The sequence below is a fragment of the Leptonotus elevatus genome, chromosome 1, assembly GCF_054856555.1.
Source record: "Leptonotus elevatus isolate MCC_2025b chromosome 1, RoL_Lele_1.0, whole genome shotgun sequence".
NCBI lineage: Eukaryota > Metazoa > Chordata > Actinopteri > Syngnathiformes > Syngnathidae > Leptonotus > Leptonotus elevatus.
The window spans coordinates 35,574,155-35,596,355 of NC_141239.1; the positions used below are offsets into that span (position 1 = coordinate 35,574,155).

At 39.2% G+C, this 22,201-nt stretch overlaps 1 protein-coding gene across 1 annotated transcript; it reads right to left on the minus strand.

The window, feature by feature from the left end:
* Positions 1 to 725: 725 nt before the first annotated feature.
* dpydb (dihydropyrimidine dehydrogenase b) lies at positions 726 to 21,803 on the minus strand. The gene is made up of 25 exons (XM_086095006.1): positions 21,636 to 21,803; positions 19,214 to 19,324; positions 17,571 to 17,653; positions 17,294 to 17,381; positions 16,997 to 17,158; positions 15,213 to 15,409; positions 14,791 to 14,872; positions 13,029 to 13,116; positions 11,796 to 11,903; positions 11,551 to 11,720; positions 11,266 to 11,476; positions 8,721 to 8,905; positions 8,136 to 8,351; positions 7,857 to 8,021; positions 7,688 to 7,756; positions 7,520 to 7,603; positions 6,827 to 6,947; positions 6,575 to 6,694; positions 6,050 to 6,192; positions 5,788 to 5,842; positions 5,574 to 5,695; positions 4,219 to 4,368; positions 4,010 to 4,072; positions 3,794 to 3,871; positions 726 to 1,350 (listed from the first exon to the last, which is right to left on the minus strand). The coding sequence occupies exons 1-25, from the start codon at positions 21,663 to 21,665 to the stop codon at positions 1,186 to 1,188; spliced, it is 3,066 nt and encodes a 1,021-aa protein (XP_085951132.1). The 5' UTR covers positions 21,666 to 21,803; the 3' UTR covers positions 726 to 1,185.
* Between the last annotated feature and the right edge of the window lie 398 nt (positions 21,804 to 22,201).

Below are 22,201 nucleotides of genomic sequence, written 5' to 3' on the forward strand. Positions count from 1 at the left end.
TATATATATATATATATATATATATATATATATATATATATATATTTTTTTACCTTTAATAATGTTATTATTATAACTATTTATTATTAATAATGATATTAATTTATGTGAAAACACGGATCATTTTAAAGATTTTTCACAATAATTTGGAAACTGGCTAAATATCAATATGCAACAATTTATTTAGTAAAATCTCAACCTCTGCCAGTGTTTACATTTTGAAATGATCACTTCTAAAGCACTCCTAGAAAAATCATGATGTCCCATCACTGGTACACTACTGTTAGAACAGGCCCACTCATGGGATCCTTGGGAGCTACCTGCTGCCTGACAAAAGGCACAGAAAGTGCAGATATCTATTTTTAGATGTTGGGACTACAAGTAAAAAGTAAATCGAAAAATAAAATGTTCAAGTACAGATTCCTGAAAAATATACTTAAGTAACAAAGTACTGTATTTGTATATTGTCACTTCCCACCATTGCATTTGTGTAATGCCTTTTTGTTTTTGAATCAAACTTGAAACAATGTCCTTTCAATGATAAAACATAAGTAGTCATCGGTTCAAGCTTTAACCAATTACTTGGTCACCCACTGTTAATCCTGTGTTTCTTTGCATCTCTGATTAAAATCAAAAGTGCATCTACCCAAAATCTGGTGTATTATTGCTTTAATACAATTGATTTAATTGTTGAATGTTTTTAGTAGAAAAATGCAGCCAACCACTAGAAGTAGATATTTTATTGATCCTGAAGGAAATTCTGTCACCTGTGTATTGTCTATTTAAAACACTATCATTATACATTCTCATTTCAAAATAAAATACCAATCAATTTTAATCAACAGCTTTACGGAACAGTGTGTTATTTTTTTACTATAATTGCTACAAATGCTGATAATTATATGAATGATAACTTCGCCCACAAAGTACTGATCACAACAGTTAATGCATGTAATTTTTTCAAAATTGAAGACTTGACATCCATCCATCTATCTATTTTCAAATCAAATTATATTTCACGAAACAAAAAAAGAAGTGCATATTGCTCAAGTGTAAAAAGGTAACAGGATTGGCTCCATGAAGAAAAGCAATTTAGTTAATTAATATAAGCATATATCGGTGTTGTGACTCATTTCATCCAGGTGTTAAGATCCATACAAGGTGAAGTTCTGTTTGACTTTTGTTTCAGCAGACTGGATTAATGGGCACTCCCCTCTTTGGTTGATAGGGTGTTGTCCTGTTAACCATTTTGATGCAGTCTATGATTGGACAGACACTCAGGCATAGAGTACATCCAGTACAGCTGTCAGTTACAAATGGAAGATGAGTCTCTGGGTCGAATGATATAGCCTGTGGAAACAATAAAAACAATTCCATTGAGGCACAGAGTGCATCTGAAACGTGATTTGTGAAAATACACTTGATAAAGGGACATATTCCTACAGTGAGACTAATTCACAAAGTAAGAGTCTGGCAGCTGCTGTTTCTTGACAAAAATAAGTTGTTTCTTTAAAATATGCGAACCCAATATTAGCTACATCATTCCATTTTCTACTGCCTACTCTGTTGAGGGTTCAACGTGAGCTGGAGCCTGTCCAGGTGGGGCGCAATAACAGGTTTACCAGTCAATCACACTTGAATTCACACCAGTGGGCAGTGTTCAAATAAACCAGAGTACTCAAAGAAAATCCACATTAACGATAGGGATAACATGCAAATTGCACACTGAAGTGTTTGGGCTGAGGTTCAAACCCAGACACTCTCACTGTGAGGCAGATGTTTTTACCAAATGCATCACTGTGCTGCCCACTTCAGGTACACGTTAAAGGCATAAAAAAGCGGCGAGAATCAGGGGAATGCAGAAGACAAGAAGAATACAAAAATATCAATCCATCCATTTTTTAAATACTGCTTATCCTCACTAGGGTCAAGGGTGAGCAGGGTTAGGAGGGTTACTTTTAAAATGTATTCCATTACAGTTACAAGTTACCCGCTAATAACCTAACCCAAGTACCATATTATTAAAGTAATATAATGATTAATTTGGATTACAAGTATGCTCATGAAGACAAAATAAAAATAGATATCATCACAATATATATTTTTATACAGTGCACCCCTGCTATTTGCGGGTGATAAGCACCTGGGCAGCCTACAAATAGCAAAAATCCTTGTATAAATGACACCCATTAAAATGCATGTATAGCTCCGTTGATTGATTGAAGGCCATACAGTATGCTGTTTTTGAACTGTCACTAAAGGAAACCACAACTAACACACATGGTTATTACCCAGTAGCAGCGATGTTGAAAAAGTAGTTTGGGTTTGCGGTAGAACCATGCGTTTTTTGCGATCGAGAGGAGGAAACAATTGATCATTTATTTTTCTCTTGTAGTATAACAAAATAATTTTGGAAGAATGTAACATTGTGGATGCAAATTAAACTTGTGTAAAGTACCAAAACTAAATTTGGACCAAATTCTTTATAGTTTGACTAATGTACCAATCGAAGTAAGGAGACTTTGCAATATAATAATAACAATTATGGGTAAATACCACATTCACAAATGTAAATGGCAAAATAGACAACCATCCCTTATTTTGTTTAAAATTAAATTGTTGTCACAATTTGCTTTCTTATCAACCTTGAAAGACTTGAATACGAACTATCAGATGTTATGTGAAGAGGTCTCAAATTATTTAGGTTTTTGATATGTGAGACTGACTTGTAGAAGCGTAAAAATGACCCTGCTGTTATTTAATTTTATTTTTTTGTAATACAAATGTTATCTCCCATCGAGAGTTTGTAAATTGTTTTTGTGCAATAGATAGTTAGATACAGATAGATAGATAATGGTGCACGCACGCACCAATAATGATATGAGGATAACGATGCGTGACATCAACTGCAAAATGAACTTTTATCCCAGTCACGACTCATTAGTTCAGCCATGTATATTGTGTATGGTGTTTATAGTGAATTGATGGGAGGGAGATTTGTTCGGTAGGTATAACTCACAGACATTATGGTGTAGCGACTAGCAAGAAGCTCAGCGTAGCATGCCGCGGGACTCTCAGCTCAAACTTTTTCTTTGTTAAAGATAAATCGGTCCTTCAACAAGCCAAGTGTGTTCCAAACAGTGAATAGCGGTCACCACTTACTCCTTTCGTCCGTGAAGCTTTTTAAACTGGCCGCGTGTCAAAGACACAACATCAACACAACCTAACAATGGCGTCTCTCACTCGCTCGCTCTCACTCTCTCTCTGTAATCTCTCAAAATAATCCCCATTTTTAATAAATGTACCTGTAATCTGATTAGCCTACATGTTTCTTTTCCTACACTGAAACGGAATACAGTAAAAAAAATAAAAATTCTTCTGAATACGTAACGGCGGTATATGTATTCCGTTACTCTCCGAGCCTGCAGGTGAGCTGCAGCATCAGTTGACTTTGGGTGAGAGGCAAATAACACCCTGGATTGGTCATCAGACAATAAAACAGACAAGCATTCACACACTTATTCACACCCATGGACAGTTTAGTCTTTGATTAACCAAAGAAGCATGTTTTGGAATGTCGGAGAACCATACACATGCCACACAGGAAGACCAAAACTGAGATTCAAACCCTAAACTTGTTGTGTTGTGGGGAAGACCTGCTGTCCATCATGTTGTCAATTCAAAAACAGGATCCAGAAAATCTATATGTCAACAGCACTGAAGATATATACCTGACCTTGAATGACGAAGCAAGCATCAAAGTACAGTACACTCCTTATCAGCACACATATACCTGATAGCCTGAGTCGTTGCAGGTCATGTAGCATTTCCCACAGTTGATACACATCTCCTCATCTATCAGAGCCTGAACCTGATAATTAGGACAAACAAAATATAAAAATTAGACCAACATTTGAAAGAGAATGTTAAAAATTTTCCCTAAATGTAATAACATTACTTTTAGTATTCTTATAAGCTTTTATTCCAGTTTGATGCAAATAAGCAATACCTGCTCCATGTTGCTAAGATCTTGATAGGCTCCGATGTGGCGCAACGCTCTTGCTATCACATCCTATAAACAAGAGCCAGACAATAAACACACACACAAAAGCATGCATTTATGCAGAGCTTACATAACGCTTTGATTTGTTTTTACATTTTAAGAGAACAAACCAGACAGCAGATTATATACTGTATGCGCAAGAGCCTGCACTGCACCTTGACAGCTGGAACTGTTTTTTTAGGTGTGTTAATTTTGGCGACGTTGGCTTCCATCACATCTGCACCACCAGCGTATTTGAGCTGTTTCTTATACTGTGCAATGGCCTCTGTCCTCTTCTGAAGATATGGTCCAAAACTTGGCAGACTCTACATACACACATACACGCACACACACACACAGTGCTCAACACATTTATTAGGGCAACTGTCATGAAAACAATGTCAGACCATCCACATCATCAATTGTCATGAACATTTCTTATACTGTATTATATATTCTCAACACATATGTATTTTTATGTTATATTGCAATATTCTTATATTACATTGGCTAAACTGCATCTATTTAGGTGAATACTTGCAATACCATGTGGATGTGTATTTTGCAGGGCTGTCAAAATTAAAGCATTAACTCTGGAGATTAATTTACATTCATTAAAGTGTTTAAAAAAAAATGTAACTCAGTGTGCAACCAAAGTTCAAGTCAATGGGTAGTTTTACTTTCTGATTTACTTGCTTGATGCATGTTGGAGAACTCGAAAGTAATTTGCACACGTCGCAGAGCCAAATTCAAATAGCATATTAGTTGTACGCCTTTGGCGTTATCATGTCACAGCAAAATTCCCTGCTCAAGTTACATCGACGGGGCCTCGCAAGCAAATGCTGCTGGAGTGTGGTGCTCGTGAGCAGAACTAAACATGCAAGCGAGAAGTTCTGAGAATTGTTTGTTTGAGTCCATATTGATCGTTATGTTTAACATTTGTATTTTACAGGAGAAGTATTCTTTTCAAGGATTAAAGAAAGCTATTAGAACAGTCTTTGACTCTAAATATACTTTCTATTTGATGATTTTACATTAATTCAGAGATTTTACTTAAGTATTTGTTAACAAGCTTTGAAGAAAGAAGTCGATGCAAAAGTAGAAATTTTTTATTAATTGCGATTGTCACGATTAATTACGTAAAATTGTGAGATTAATTAGTTTAAAAAATGTAATTGTTTGACAGCACAAGTATTTTGCTTATCATTCATTTAATCAGGCAATTTCTTTTATTGTTTAAAAGCTGTTAAAAAGATTGAAGATTTAAAGAGACTTGTGTTTCTTACAGCATTTGGACAGTGCTGCGTCTTATCTTTGTTCAAGCCATTGGCAAGTTGCACACTGCTCTGACCCCATTTTTAGAGTTACCTGCATCCTGCCTACATGCCTGTGAATTTTGGTATAGTGGCATTCTAAAGGTGATCTCTTGTGTCACCCACATTATTTGTTTTCTTGTGGGAGGGAGTGTATTTGAGGGCAGACCATCAATTGAGAATTGGTCTATGGATCACTATAACCATATTTAATATACCTGTCCAACTATGTCTTCCAGTCTCGGAATGGGTTTTCCCTTCTGGTGTCTCTCTGTTGGAGGAGACTGCCCATCCCAGTCATTCATGTCAAGGCTCTTCAAGTACAGCAAAGTCTTCAAACCTATGCATACGCATAAGTTACACTCACATGATGTATTCAAATCTTAGTAAACTAGTTAACACAGTGCAAATACAGAAAGATAAGTTACATACCTACACAGTAATCCTCAATCAAAGTGAAGTCTTGGTTCTGAACAGCACTGCACACCTGTGTATACACTTGTTTGGTCAAACAAACCATAAAATATGGATGCTATTAAATTAAAATTGATATCATGTGCCTAACTGTAATGCAGTAAAATCATGTGACATATTCTATCTAACCAGCGAATAACGGCATAATAACAAAGGTTATAATTTAATTTTACGAAAGAAAAGCACATTAGCACAAACTGTATCCCAGTGAAAGTGTCACCTGTAGCACTGAGGCTCCAGCATGAAGAAACTGTAGACCAGTTTCTGCCGAGTCAATTCCCCCAGTGGCCAAAACTGGAAAACCAGGAAGTGCTCTGGCGATGGCAGATACAGCTCTGAGAGCAATTGGTCTGATGGCATTACCTGCACAAAAGATAACACAAATACATGTGCCAGTGATTTAATAATTTCTCGTTATGTTTGTTCATTTATGACTCAAAAAGTTTCAATAAGATTAAAAAGTCAGTGTTTAGCTTTATTATGGCCCAATGATGAAGCAGGTATTACTGAAATTACTTGATGTGGATCTTGGGTCTGATTCTATATTGGGAGCCTGAGTGTAAATTAGAACAGTATAATTTACTACATTTGAAATGATTTCTGGTCTTACAACTTGGGCATGGTTCATGAATTCACCATGGGTATTTGGAACTGCATTGTTAAAAATACGTCAGAGTCAAGTGGAAATGAAAACACATGACACGTTTGCTGACAATGTATGTATATATACTATATGTGTCTTTACCTGACACCCCTCCATATGTGGTGTGTTTGCCAGCTCCGACACCTGGCCAGGGCGAGCCATCAGCCTTCAGTCCCATCATACCTGAAACTGTGTTTGTGGCTGTAACTCCATCTGCTCCACCTGAAGTACAATTTTTTTGTATATATTTGATATTTGAGTTATGCAGCATAAAATGATGCAGCCATATACAATATTCTACACAGAAGTCATACAAGAAGTACAATGTAATATGGAAATACAGTATGTGTATACCTTCATAAGCAGCCTTGGCAATGTCGACAATGTTGGTCACATTTGGTGTCAATTTGGCAAAGAATGGGATGGAAGAAGCAGCTCGCACCCAGCGACAAATGTTACGCACCAGCACAGTGTCCTAATGTGTAATACACTGTAAATGACCAACTCTGCCAAAAAGTGACTCTTTAGTTATGTGTGTGTATTTGTATGTGTAAGAGAGAGAGAGACAGACAGACAGACAGACAGAGAAATAGACAGACAGAGAGAGAGACAGAGAGAGACACACACAGACAGACAAACAGAAAGAGAGAGAGACAGAGACAGAGAAAGGGAGAAAGAGAGCGACAGAGAGGGCGAGAGAGAGACAGATAGACAGAGACAGACAGACAGAGAAATAGACAGACAGAGAGAGAGAGACAGAGAGAGAAAGACACAGACAGACAGACAAACAGAGAGAGAGAGACAGAGAGAGAGAGAGAGAGAGACAGAGCGCGACAGAGAGAGCGAGACAGACAGACAGAGACAGAGAAAGAGACAAAGAGCGAGTGACACAGAGAGAGAGAGAGAAAGACAGAGAGAGACACAGACAGACAGACAAACAGAGAGAGAGAGAGAGAGAGACAGAGAGACATAGAGCAACAGAGAGAGAGAGAGAGAGAGAGAGAGAGAGAGAGAGACAGAGAGAGAGACAGACAGAGTAGGGAGTACCTGCCCACAGGCCAGCCCCATGCCTCTTTCCCCCATCCCATGTGGACAGGACAGGTTCAACTCCAAAGCATCAGCACCTGATTTCTGAAGTAGTACAAGAAGTACATGTCTATTTTATCACCAAAACAAAGCATCTGCGACATGTGTGTAACATTTGGGTCAGCTTACCACGGCCATCTGAGCTAATTCTGTCCAGTCTTCTTGGTTGTAACCGCACATTATGCTGGAGATCACAATCTGAGTGACAGACAAATAAATTATGTTTTTCAAAATATGTTACATTAGAAAAGTTATAAACCCAAAAACGGAAATGTAGTAAGTAGTAATAAAAACTTGCATTTTTGGGAAAGTCTTTCTTAAGCTCAGCAACTGACTGACACCAGTAGGCTGCTGTCTTTTCACTGATCAGCTCAATGTTGAGGAATGATCCCTGACCTGGTCCAAAGATGTGACCAGAGGTGGTACCACGTACAATACGAGGAGAAACATTAGTAACCAGGTCCTGCAGAGACAGACGGACATCATCTGACCATTAATTATATAATACACTTACTGCAACAGCTTTCTGCATGTAATGCATGCACAATTCAGCATTATGAAGCAAGTATGCATTTACCTTATCCAACCCAAATGTCTTGGTCAACGCAAAACCCCATCCTTGTTTGAAAGCTCTTCGGATCATGGCCGCGCTCGTAGTAGGAGGGGCAGAGGCCAGGCCGAATGGGTTGGGAAACTTAATTCCACAAACCTCCACACTAATGTCCACCTGATCAATAGCACTGTAGAACAGTGGCATCTTTGGAACTGTATCAATTGTCTGGCCATAGAGGGACTGCAGAATGAAAACAGATGGACTCTTGTTATATCAGCCCAAAGACTTGCACTTGCTCTCTGCTACAATGAATTGACAATAAATAACTGAAAGCTGTGAATTTAAGCAAGGATTATCAAGATATGTGGTTGGTTATTGTTACAGCAAATCCCACAAAATGATGCAATTACAACAAATAGCACATACATGTAATTATAAATGTAACGTATTCAATGCAGACTTTTCACATGGCATGCAATTCCTGTGAGTTTCTGACAATTCAGTGGAAATCATGTCTTTAGGCTGATAATAACAATTAAGTTAGATACTTTTTTTCTCATCATTATTCGTTGATTTCTCGAATGTTAAAAACAAACAAACAAAGAGTACCTGTATGTATCTATGAATATGCCATGAAGCCTGTTTGCCATCATTCACTGATTCCACCGTGGTGTTTGCCAGTCCAGCAATGTCTCCTCCTGCAAATGCCCAAGGCTCACTGGTTTGCATGGTTTCTGTGTTGACCTCAGGAGTACCCCAACGACTCAGCTTGATTGGAGACATAGCCTCACTCACTGCATACAGAATAAACATTCATTTGTTTGTTTTTATAGTCAGGAACCCAGCTGCTGCAAACAGGATCGAGCAGATTCGCCTCCAATGGGCACTAAGGGTTCATATTCGGATTCACTGCATGCCAGTGGGTTAATTCTATAGGTGCTGTCCCCCACTGGCTGGGCGTGGGCGGGTCTGCCCCTCTGTTGGCTGCTGGGTGGCGGCTGCGTCTTGGCCGTTCCCTGGGTCTCTTGGGGGTTGCTGCGTTGCGGGGCTCTCCCTGGTGTCCGGGGCGGCGCCGTTCCGGCGCGGTCCGTCGCTCTGGGCCCGGCGACGCAGTTCGGGGCCTGTGAGCCGCCCCGTGGTTCCCTCTCCCCTCCCCCTTCCTCCCCCTTGCTGCCTCTCCCTCCTCGCCTCTCCCCGCCCGTCCTCCGCCTCCATGTCCCTTCTCCCTCGTCACCCTTCCTCCTCCTCTCCCCCTCTCTCTGCGGCCCTGCCGCTGCCCCTTGCCCTTCTTGTTGTCTCCTTTCCCCCTCTCTTCTCCCTCCCCGGTAAGCCTTCCTTCCCCTCCCCTGGGCCGGGGGCTCCATCCGTGGCCCGGGTCTCGGCGCTCCGGGGGCCGGGGGGGTGGGTAGGGTTTGGTGTTGTGCCCGCCCCGCTCCGGTGGGCGTCCTGGCGCCTCGGGCGGGCCCCAGTATCCGGGGGGCGAGCCCTATCGCCCCGCCGGGCTGGTCCCATATGCCCATATGGGGTGGGTGGGGGTTTGGTGGGCGGGTGCGCCTCCTGCCCCCGCCCGGTTGGGGGGGCCCCGCTGGTCGGTGGGGGGTGTCTGGGGGATTGGGGGCCTGGGGGCGGCTGGGGCGGATGGGGGCGGGGGGGTCGTGGGGGGAGCGGGGGCTGTGGACCGGTGGGGTGTCTGGCGGGCCTGCAGTGCCCCGTCCTGCTGCGTTGGGATGGGGGCGCGGGCCGTGTTGGGGTGGGGGGCGCTCCTGCTCCTGGGTTTGCTCTCCGGCCGGTGGCCCTGGCGGGGCCCGGGGGTCATCCTTTGGCGCTAAAGCGGCCTGGGGGGCCCTGAGGTGTTGCGCTTGCTCTATCCTGGCAGGGGTCGACGGCTCCCCTCTTTGGTGGAGATTTTCATGCATGCTAGATCCACCACACCAGCATCTATCGAAACTCAGAAACAATCTGCTTCTTCCTCAGGTCATTGAATCGGTGGAGGCTGGTGTCTGTGGATCTCACTCTGCTTCGTTTGTCCTTCCTTCCTTTCCTCAGTCTCTTCTTTGGTCTCTTGAAGCCTCCCTGATTTTTTGGATTTGTTGGAATTTAGATGTTTCTGGGGTTGGTGAAGAACTCTGGTTGGTGGCCCGGTGGGTGGTGTCTGCTCGGTGCTGGATTTCACTTTCCTTTGTTTTCTTTGGTCCCCTCGGGTCTCCTGACGGCGGTGTTCGGTTTAGGATTTTTTTTAATAGGTTTTTGGTGAGCTAACGAATACACACACACTCGCATGCACGCACGCACGCACGCACATACACATACTCACCCACATACAAAATAAAATAAAATAATAATAATAATAAAAAGAGCAATGATGATGACATTACCGAAAAAGAATAAACATTCAACAAATACAGCAAAAGTATAATTAAGAAGAAAAAAAAGACCATTACAAAGGAGGGATGCACAACTGGCGGTCGGCCTGCCACACAATTAATTTTTGAAAATAAAAATGTTTACAGTAGGGGAGTAGTTTGACGTTGTAATAATAATGTTCACCACTAGATGGCAGACATTGCTTAAAGAACCACCAGAAGAAAGGAAGAGCTGGTCTGGCAAGTAGCCAGGACCAAACAGGTCATAAAAATGGTGTACTGCAGGTGAAATACAAAACAGATAATATGTACAGTACACTAAATGTAAAAACAAACCTGTCTGCCTAGAGATACTATGAGGTATGAAATATTTCAACCTAAGGAGCCACTACAATACGGATATGAAAAGTACACAAAGAGCATTTTGTTTTTAACAAGAACCATTGACAATTTATTTGAAATGCATGAGGAGTTACTGAATTTGTGCCCCCCCCCCCCAAATGCATTCACTGCTTGATACATTCGTGTATGGTGGCTTAATTGGACAAGCAGCTGTTGTGACGGATCACCCGCAATGCAGAAAGGATGCACTGGGGATGAACTTTACTGCTTTATACTTTTTACTCTTCTGTACATTGGTTAAATTAAAATGTTGTCCTTATTCAAAATAGCATTTTAGTCATACATCTGATTAGAAAGTGTGCCGGCCTACAGTATGTGGGCCCCCCAGTGGTGCTGATGAAAAAGTGTGGTACCCTCCCTTGCCTATCATAGCATTAGGATTTGATTACCTGAAGGCTCACTGAGCATGGACCCAAAAGCACTGATGATGTAATCTGCCTTCAACCGCACAGCTTGGTCCTCATCTTCCAACCAATTTCCGTCCTCGGCCTGCTCAGTGCGACAAAACTGTAATCCAGCGACCCGCCCATTCTTCATGATGACCTCTCGGGGAGAGAGGAAGGGGAGGAACTCACACTGCTCCTCCTTAGCCAACTCCATCTGACCAAAAAACAACAACCCCAAAAAACATTAATCTCTCGCTCTCTCTGCTTATCCACACCAGACTTCCATACCTCCTCAGGAACAGCCCTAATGTTGGTGAATCCCTTCCTGAAGCAGACAAACACTTTCTTGGCTCCACAGCGGAGGGCAGAAGTTGCACAGTCGAAGGCAGTGTCGCCGGCACCCAGGACAATCACCACTCCTCGTAACTCAGGGAGAGAGGAACGACACTGGCACATCCCTGCAAGGAGAGAGACAGGATGATGGGACACTAGTGGGAACCGTGAAATGTGTACACGTGTGCGCACTGCAAAACCTTTCTTGCTTGCTGTGGCCACCATTGGCAGAAAATCTTTGGAAGTGAAGAAGCCTTGCTCCATGGATAAACCCTGGAAAATTTTTGCTCTGTTGGCCTGAGGGAGACCTAATACACAAAAAAAACAAATTACTTTTGTTTTACTACTGATCCAGGTAACATTAAAAGACTCATTGTATTACTAAGCTATCTCTTAGAGTATATCTACCTTATTACATAGAGTGCATGTCTACAGTGTTTCATCTGTATAAAGGGATTCAAATGAATTTAATACATCTATCCATCTATTTTTTATACCACCTGTTCACATTAGAATTGCAGGTGAAGTAGAGCCTATCCCAGCTGGTTTTGGGTAACAGGTGCGGTACACCTGGACTGGTTGGCAGTCAATCTTAAGACTCATAAAGTCACATTCACGCCAATGGACAATTGAGTCTTGACTGAATGTTTTTAGAATGTGGGAGAAAGCTGGAGCACACTAAGGAACTTTCAGTTTACGTTGATTATGGCGGCACCATATGGACAAAAGCAGTAATGTTATACCTGAAAGGAAGACCATATTTCCCATAAAGCGCATTGCGTCGTTTTTTGAGCTCACACCAGCGAGCAAAAGCCAGGCTAATGATGATCCTTGACTGTCCTTTTATTTGGGTAGCTTCCCTTTTTTTTGTCTCCTCAGACAAAACTTTTCAGTTGTTTTGCAGCTTCTGCCAGGAAAGCAGTAATCTTGCATCGACATTCAAATTGACTTCCGTCTTTGTAACAAATGGGGAAAGAGGGAAGTGACGTATGCCATAAAGCAGTCCGCACATTTGTAGTTTTGTGTGTGACAGTGTTCCTACCATCCTCCTCAAAGTTGCTTAGTGACAGTAAAAATGATACAGACCCCCTCAGGCCATGGCATAGGTACCATTCAACTAGTTTGAAGTCAATGTTTCATCAGAAGAGTTAAGAAAATATTTTATTAAGGTTGAAAAGTTCCTTAGTGCTACTTAAAACATCATTCTTATCATAATTTTAATTAGACTACTGATATGCCGGGTATAGTTTTCAGTGTTCTATCAATAGACTTACCACAACCTTCAAATGATAAAATATAATACATTGCCTTATAAAGCCTGACTTAAAACAACACAACTTAATGTCCTCTATTGAAAAATACATTAACATTCAGATTGCCTGAACATCTGGCTTTTGACCCCCCCTGCCTTATTTAAACTGAAGACGACTCACCAATTCCAATGAAGACTGCCTTGAATCCGTTTTCTTTCAGGGAAGTCAAAGTCATTCCATTTATACCAAGACCCTTCTCACACACCACCTGGTATGAATCACACAATTATGCATACTAGGGCTGTGCAATTAATCGAAATTCAATTAGAATTTCAATTATTACACTCAACAACTACAAAATAAGCATATTCGTAAAAAAAAAAAAGATTATTAATACCAATTTAGAGTTTTACATTTCTACATTTTAACCTTTTTATTTTATTGTAAAATAACACATTTAATACATTTTGTTTCATCCAAAAAATAACTTGCATAATTACAGTGGTACCTGGGAGGTTGAACATAATTTGTTCCTGCAAAGTGTTCAAAGTCCGAATAGTCCAACCTCCGAAAAAAAAAAAATCCCATAGGAAATAATGTAAATGCAATTAATCCGTTCCCAAGCTCCAAAAACTGAAAATTCCTATTTTAATTTATATTTTTGTTTTCTACATTTACAGTACAGTACAGTATTTAATCAATAAAAATACCTTACCCTACCTGTTGTGGTGTGATGGCATCAGTGGATGATAATGCTAGCTTTAGTTTAGTGCTGAGTTTGTGTATTTTACATTGGGCATATTTCTAGACTACTAAACAGTCCTTGCGTGCGTTGTTTAACGTCAGGCACGTTGTTAAATAGCCAAAGGGGGTCCTCGTGCCAGTATTTACAGAAGTAGTCACGGTAGTTACAACGGCACGATAATCTCCTTCCTAATTCCACTGTGGTACGTAGCACTGTAAATTTTACTTTGCTGGCACTGGCACTGTTGTCTTTTTCAACTGGGTCCTCGTGCCAGTATTTACAGAAGTAGTCACGGTAGTTACAACGGCACGATAATCTCCTTCCTAATTCCACTGTGGTTCGTAGCACTGTAAATTTTACTTTGCTGGCACTGGCACTGGCACTGTTGTCTTTCTTTGGGCGAAGAAAATTGTGGAAAAATCAAAATGCACTCGCGAGTATGGAGCACCTCCAGGAGTATTCACGATCTGACTAGAAATGAGCAGTGCATCGTCTAAACTAAAGCAACGTGAGCATTCGGCATTGCTCGGCTTCGTTCGGCTTCACTCGGCTACCCGTTTTTAAGGTGCGTTCGGTTTAGCTTGCTTTGCTTGGGTGTTCGAACTCCGAAAATGAGTTCAAACTCCGAGGCATTTTTTACTCAGATTTTTTGGTTGAAGTCCGAATCGTACGAGTTCTGAGACATTCAAACTCCGAGGTTCCACTGTATAGTGTTTAAAGAATTAAATTTTTCGTAATATTTTTTTACGTTTAAAAAAAGTTCTTGTTTTGTACCAAAAAAATAAATGATATTGATCGTTCTAATCGTGATTTCAATGATTACCAACATAATCGTGATGAATATTTTCTTAATAATCGAACAGCCCTAATGTATACTATTATAGGAAAGATATAAAGGACTTATTCTACTAAATGAATCATAATATATATTTTCAAACCCTATTACTTATATATTGTGTGTTTTGTGTGTGTTTCCATCCAAGAATGATGGTCATTACAAATAAATAAACAAACTACAACATTGGGATGTAACACTGTGATAAGGGAGCTGAATTTCTTCTATATCCAAGATGTAATTTCAGGTAGCTGTATAACTTTGCAGAAGCCTAAGGTAAGCCTTGGTGGAGGTCTGCATTTTCCAAATGCTCTTTCCTGTATATGTTTAGAAACATAGTACACAGTTAGCAGAGCTCATACCTTCACTCCCAGGTCCTTCATCAAGTCGAGTTCAAACTGGACAACTTCATAAGGAAGACGAAACTGGGGGATTTCTGCTGTGCTGTATGGAAACAAAAAGGTCATTATTTTCCATTATGTTGTTGACAAGTTTTCTGTAATCTGAATGGACAAATAAACGAGAAAAGGACCTTTTTCTCAAAATGTGTGCTTTGTTTTTGGCAAACATGCCCAACACGTGAATGAAAAAGCTAAACCTTAATAGGCAAATTTTTATTTTTAATTGAGACAATACTTAAGATGTGTTATTTGCTTGTAACTATGGGTGTCATTAGTATTATGCTGTCTCAAAAAATATTCTGAGAACATTACAACGCATTGTGCAATAGCAGAACTGTGCAACCTTATACAAGAGAGTGTCAATATTTGATGAATAATGATACCTTAGCCCTCCAGTGTATTTCTGTTTCTCAAATATGGTGATGTTATCATATCCGAGGCGGCCAAGAAAAGAGGCACAGCTAATAGAAGCAGGGCCACAGCCAATAAGACCAATGGGGGCATGGTAAGACTGCGGCATCTCATCAGGATGTGGTAGCTCAGGATTTCGGATTTGAGGGATGCCCATCTTACTAAAAACCTGTGAAGATACACATACAGCACATTTCAAGCTTGCCTCCGAATCCGCTTATCCTAACAAGGGTGGCGGATTGGCTCAGTGCACATAGTAGGCAAACAAAAATAATACCTACTGGTAGATATTTTGTCACAGGACAAACAGTTTAGCTTGAACACTTTAGTCAAGGCTAAACTAAGTCACAAAATTCAAGTGGATTTAAAAAGACAGCAGAAATATGTGTAAAACAGCATTATTAATGTCATTTCTCTGACTCTGGGAAAAGTAAACCAACAATTCAATTCCTCTTCTTTTTTTTTCTCAAAATGCTCTCAACTCTTGTTTCGATGCCAGTGCTGGTGCATAATGTGGATGACTCCATGCCACAAATAACTATCAATAATTGAAAAAATATATACAGTATATGTGACCAGCTCTGGCAAAAGGATCCTCATGTGCCCAAAAAAAAAAAAAAAATTTGAGATATTCATATATCCAAATTCTATACTTAATCCCCTTTAAAATTATATATAATACATGGACGTACCTAAAAAATCGACAAATTTACGGCAATTTTATTGTTGGAAGGTAGAAATCCCTAATTTTGGGAACAACGGGTTTAAAGTTTTGGTACTTGGAAATTTTCAGGAAATATAAGTGGAAAGTCAATTCCTAAAACGCTAAAAACACTCCCCTAGTTATGATGTATACTGTCTAATAATTGCTTATTTTCATACACTTCTATTACATTTTTTACCTTTTTGCTGCTGAGAAATGAAAGAGACCTCAAGGAGGCCATTTGTGGAGAAATCTCATAATCGACATTTTCATGTGTAGGTTGTTAAACATCTTTCCGACAACCGGACCTTTTTGCCGGAGCGGGTCACGTATATACACACCCAATTAAATTCCAATGAAGTTGTGACATTATGTTATCCATAAATAAAAACAGAATACAATGATTTGCAAATCATGGTCAACCTATATTTAACTGAATACACTACAAAGACAAATGTAATGTTCAAAGTGATAACCTTTATGTTTTTATCAAATAATCATTAACTTATAATTTTATGGCTGCAGCACATTCCAAAAAAGATGGGCAGGGTCATGTTTGCCACTGTGTTACATCACCTTTTTTTTTTACATTCAACATTCAACGAACGTTTGGGAACTGAGGACACTAGTTGTTGAAGTTTTGGAGGTGGAATTCTTTCCCATTCTTGCTTGATTTACAACTTCAGCTGTTCAACAGTCCAGCGGTCTCCGTTGTCATATTTTATGCTTCATAATGCACCACACATTTTCAATGAGAGACAGGTCTGGACTGCAGGCAGGCTTGTCTAGTACCCACACTCATTTACTACGAAGTCATGCTGATGCAACACGTGCAGAATGCAGTTTTGCATTGTCTTGCTGAAATAAGCAGGGGCACCCATGAAAGAGATGTTGCTTGGATGGCAGCATATGTTTCCCCAAAACCTGCATGTCAACCTTTCAACATTATTGGTGCGTTCACAGATGTGTAACTTTCCCATGCCATTGGCACTAACACAGCACCATAATGTCCCAACTTCATGGGAATAGTTTACAATGTTGTGTTTGTTGTACCTCAGTCGCAAACTGCTGCAACCCTCCGATGTTAATGGGCCCTTCCTCTGAGGCATACAGGTTGCATCCCCCAACACACAGCTCAGATGTGGGACAGACCATTCCACAGGTCAGACCAAGAGGGTTGTCAGACAAGATGGCCCGTGCCGCTCCATAGTAGTTCTGACATGTTGAAAGACATAAACAAGCACATTGGAAAAACTTCACAATTATCTGGTGCGTTGTATACAGAGGGGAGACTTTCTAGTCCGGTTTTTACACTGGAGTGCAGCTTGAAGTGCAGAGTGTGTGCAGTACCTTATTAGAGATGCTGGTAATAAATGACTTGATGTCCAAGTTAGTGGGACAGCTCTTCTGACAGGGAGCATCCACACATTTGAGACACCTAAATGACAGAATTGACGCAGTTGACAGATTAGTCTGGCATACTGAAGTGCTAAATTAGTCAAATATGTGTTTTCAGAGCAGCTCTTTCGACATTACATGGAAGAAATACAGGCCATAGTGTTAAATGTCACATTCTTTAATGTCATTTGCAACATATGGTAGGATGCTTATTTAAGTTGATTCTCACCTCAGAGCCTCTCGAAGAGCACCACGCTCGCTCAGCGTTGTGTGTTTTATATCATCAAAGTTGTTCTCTAACTTAACACAGGACTGGGGGGGAAAAGGATACAATTACTTAAGAAATTAAAGTAACCCGTCACATAATCAAAGCCATTTTGAATGAATGAATGATTTTTATTTTTCAAACACACGTATATATATAAAAAAAAGAAAACAAGAGAGAGAGAAAAAGGAGTAGAAAGAAGTAAACAGTTTTTAACTCCTACCCCTATATAACTTTCTCAAACAAATTTCAAAACACAGTCCTGTACGTTCACATAAAGTCACATACAAATTTAACAAAACAAAGCAAATAATCCTTGCATGGACACTAAAGCGCCGTCTGTGGCGCTATAGGCATTAATGATTTTATATTTTAGTTTTTTCTTAAACCCCGATAAGGAAGTACATAGCTTCAGCTCATCATCAAGACTATTCCACAATTTCATACCCAAAACTGAGACACATCTATATTTTACATTAGTCCTCACTTTACGTATTTCAAACATAATTAAACCCCTTGAATTGTAGATTCCTTTTCTTAGTTAAATTTTTTTTGAATACAAATAAGTAAGCTATTATTTACCACATGAAAAAGTGTTTCCATTGTTTTTAAGTACACAATATCCATAAATTTCAACATACCCGATCCTATAAATAACTGATTAGTCGTTTCCCTGTAACTAACCTTATTTGTCATTCTAATTGCTTTTTTCTGTAATTTAACAATTGGGTCTATATTTGTTTTATGCACATTGACCCAAATTTCAGCACAATATGACATTTGAGGTAAAATAAGTGAAAAATACTTCTTATTTAGAAAATACTTGACTTTATAAAGAACAGCCACTGATTTTGCCAATTTCCGTTTTGTATATTGTATTTGTGATTTCCAACACAGTTTATTATCAATAGTCACACCCAAAAACTTTGCTTCAGTGACTTGCTCAATTTCTATACCATTTAAATTTTGTTTTATTACACTACTGAGTTGTATACCACTAAACACAATGAATTTTGTCTTTTTTATTTATCTAATGATAACTTTTTATAATTAAACCATTTTTTAACACAATCAATTCCCGTTTTACAGTTTTTACTATTTGTTCTATGTTTTCCCCTATGCAAAATATATTTTTAACATCAGCAAACATACTTTTAATATATTTGAAACTGAAAATATAAATAACTTCGGTCCCAATACTGAACCTTGTGGTATACCACAGGTTACTCTTCTTAATTGTGATTCTTCATTATTTTTTACATATTGAAACCTGTTATTTAAATAACTATTCAACCATTTCAACGCAACACCTCTCATGCCATATTGTTCACATTTCTGCAAAAGTAATGCGTGATCAATGGTATCAAATGCTTTACATAAATCAATAAATATACCTGCATCATGTTGTTTTTTATCCATTGCTGTAGCTAAAATTTCTACAAATTCATTCGATTTAGAAACAAGCGATCAACAGCATTGGCAGTGATGGAATTTGTAGAAAATATAGCTACAGCAATGGATAAAAAACCTAATTTTGAGTACTGGTGTATAAATTGTGTTTAATTGTTGAACCAACATTACTTAAAGTCAAAGAGAGAAAGACATACATCACAGCCTCTGTCAGGATTACGTTTCCAGTGTTTCTTTTCTTTCTTCTTGTTCGCTGTGGACATGATCTGAGCGTGAGTCTTGACCCTTGGATTCAGAGCCAGGATGCTCTAAAAAGTACATGTCAATCAGTCAAAAGGAAACAATCATTCACCTCAGCTCATAGAGAAACTCTGTTAATGAGACATTTTTCTGTGCGCTTCCACCCCCCAACTTCTGTCTTTATAAAATGTAACATTTTATTGTTGCACTGTATCTTTGACGAACAAACCTGTTATCTCTCTTTATGGCAAAACACTGACATTATGGAACATTCTGAGAAGTTTGCTTGTTTGAATGGTTGGGGTCGAGTAGATAAGATATTGAAGGGCTGTTCGGTCATTGCACTGAGGGTTTTGTGACCAGTTGAAGGTAAACAAAAGAAAAAAAGCATGAATTATATACCACAATAAGATGTTTATACCTGCAAAACAAAGAGCTATTCAAACATGGCAGAAAATTGAATACAGTATAAAACTAAATACAATGACCACAATTAATGAATTAGTTGGGGTTCCAGCCAATATAGGATTAGAGAGTTCCTGCGCCTGTACATTATCCTGCAATTTGTTATTCACTTGTTAAACTGGAATTAATGTACTTTTTGCCTTAATTTACTTGTTGAAACAATTAACTCCATCCATCCATCCATTTTCCAAGCCGCTTATCCTTACTAGGGTCACAGGTGTGCTGGAGCCTATCCCAGCTGTTTTAGAGAAGTAGGCAGGTTACACACTGAACTGGTCGCCAGACAATCGCAGGGCACACAACCAATCACGCCAATGGACAATATTGAGTGTTCAATCAACCTACCATTAACTAATTTTAAATAAAACCTAAATACTTAATTAAGGGGTGTCCAAACTTTTTTTTCCCTCTGAGGGCCACATAAAGAAAAATAGAAAGATGCATTTTATTTTATTTTAATTTTTTAAACCTAATCAAACATGGTAAAAATAATCAATCAAGAAACTATACATTGTTGATATAATGCACTTATTTTGTTGTTGTTGAAAAAACTGCTACATCAAGGCTTTCTGTATAAATTGATAAGGACAATAAGAGGATTTTTGTTAGGTTTTGAGGTATCCCTGTTTCCGACTTGAATAGATCCACCACTCCAATGCAAAACAGTTGAATCCCATCTCTACATTCAGAACCCAAACATGAGCAACCTGTAGTATGCCAACCATACTTGAGGACATTTAACGGATATGTTCACTAATTGGACCTTAGTGGAGAAAAACGTTATTGTTTCTGAAACAGAATTGTCTCTATTCTCCACAGTGTAATGAAGAGAAATTCTTTATTTTTGGTGTCTTTAATATCTAGAAAGGTTTATTAGTAGTAGTCCCCATTACTCACACCTCCCACTTTTTCAACAGCTACACTTCTAACCCCACTCCTTTAAAAAAACAAAAAAAACAAAAATTGAATTGCAGACCATTTAAAAAGTAAATTTTTAGTATATGCTGCAGGCCGCAAAAAAATTGACAGTGAGCCGCACATGTCCCGCAGGCCATGGTTATACAGTACGTCTTTTATAATTTTCTTATTCTTTTATCTTAAATATTTGAGAATTAGAACAAGGTTTTTGGAAAGACAAAGGTCTCATATAGGCTGGACATTAGAATCTTAAATAATTGCCGAGTACTGTACATTATCAATCCATCCATGTTGTACATGCAGAACTAGAATGTTGCTGCAATGGCCTCTTTGCACAAATCCACGACTTCCTGAACTCAATACCACTCCTTCATTTTCTGTCTTTCATGATTGGACAAACTGATTAATCCAGGTGTGTCTGGCCATTGTCGTTGTGGTCACTGAGGTCAGGTAGTTTACGTAAATGACATTGACAGAGTCAGATGAGGTTGTTAAGATACAATCTACTATCGCTACTGCATTCCTCAACAAATGCTTTCATAATACAGTAGCTAGTGATGTGAAGTGACATGCTTACAGTACATATTTAAGGTGACCAATCATAACACAAAACATTGCTTATCTTAAAGTACACAAATTTTCACTCCGCATATTACTGCAACACTGGGTTGACAAAAAAAGAAAAGATTATGCAGGTCTACAACCATTTTTCACATCATGTCCCGCCTAAGATTTAACTGACTATAAATAAATTAAATGTTCTTGATTTTACACATAAAACATACAAATACTGAAAATTTGTATTGAAAGAAAACTGGTTTCCTTTAAAAGTTACCCATATGCATGCAAAATTAAGAAAATATCACACACATTTTTAACTTGAGAACAATGAATTTACACATTGTGTTTTATACACACATAAGCATTATTTGCTCCATTCTTGTGCCTAGAACACCTGTTGTGTAGTCAACATAACAGACAGAAAACACAAGTTACCTCAATATCTGGAAGATCTTTACTTAGCATGATGCCTCCTTCCGCGCTCCTCCTAAAGATTCTGCAAATTGGAGAGCTTCCTAAACCTCAACAGTGTCCTGTCACACAACATTCATTAGAATCCGTTTCTCTACTAAACTTGGTAATTTGGACTATTGGGTGGAGCTTATTGCTCCACCCAGTAGTCTAAACTTTGAGCATTGCTGACCAGATGCCAAATGTGGATTGCATCAACGCTCTGGATAAACAATAACCATTGAAGACTGCTGGTTCCAAATTCCACCTCCACTGGGATCTTTATCTTAAAATAGATGTATATTGTTATTGTTGTTACATTATGACGTTACGGTTTGAAATAGCACCCAATGTTGGCACAAAAACTTCAGGCTTCTGCGAAAAAAGAAGACTTTTTTTTTTTAAGGCAAAAGCTGTTACGGTTTTGTAGCGGAGTGAGGGATGTGGACTCAAATGCGAGGCGGCACAGTGAGTGACCAGATAGAGGTAAGGAGTAAACGTAGAATGTTTTATTAAGACTAGGAAGTGAGCAGGCAATCAAGACTTGTCTA

Bases quoted from the DNA above. Each gene is read 5' to 3' on its own strand.
- dpydb (XM_086095006.1), bottom strand. From the start codon at position 21,665: ATGCTAAGTAAAGATCTTCCAGATATTGAG. The intron at 8,022-8,135 runs GTAAATGCATAC...CTGTCTCTGCAG, and splicing joins AGACATTTGGGTTGGATAAG to GACCTGGTTACTAATGTTTC. The intron at 1,351-3,793 runs GTATATGTGTGC...TTGTTTCCACAG, and splicing joins GCAACGACTCAGGCTATCAG to GCTATATCATTCGACCCAGA.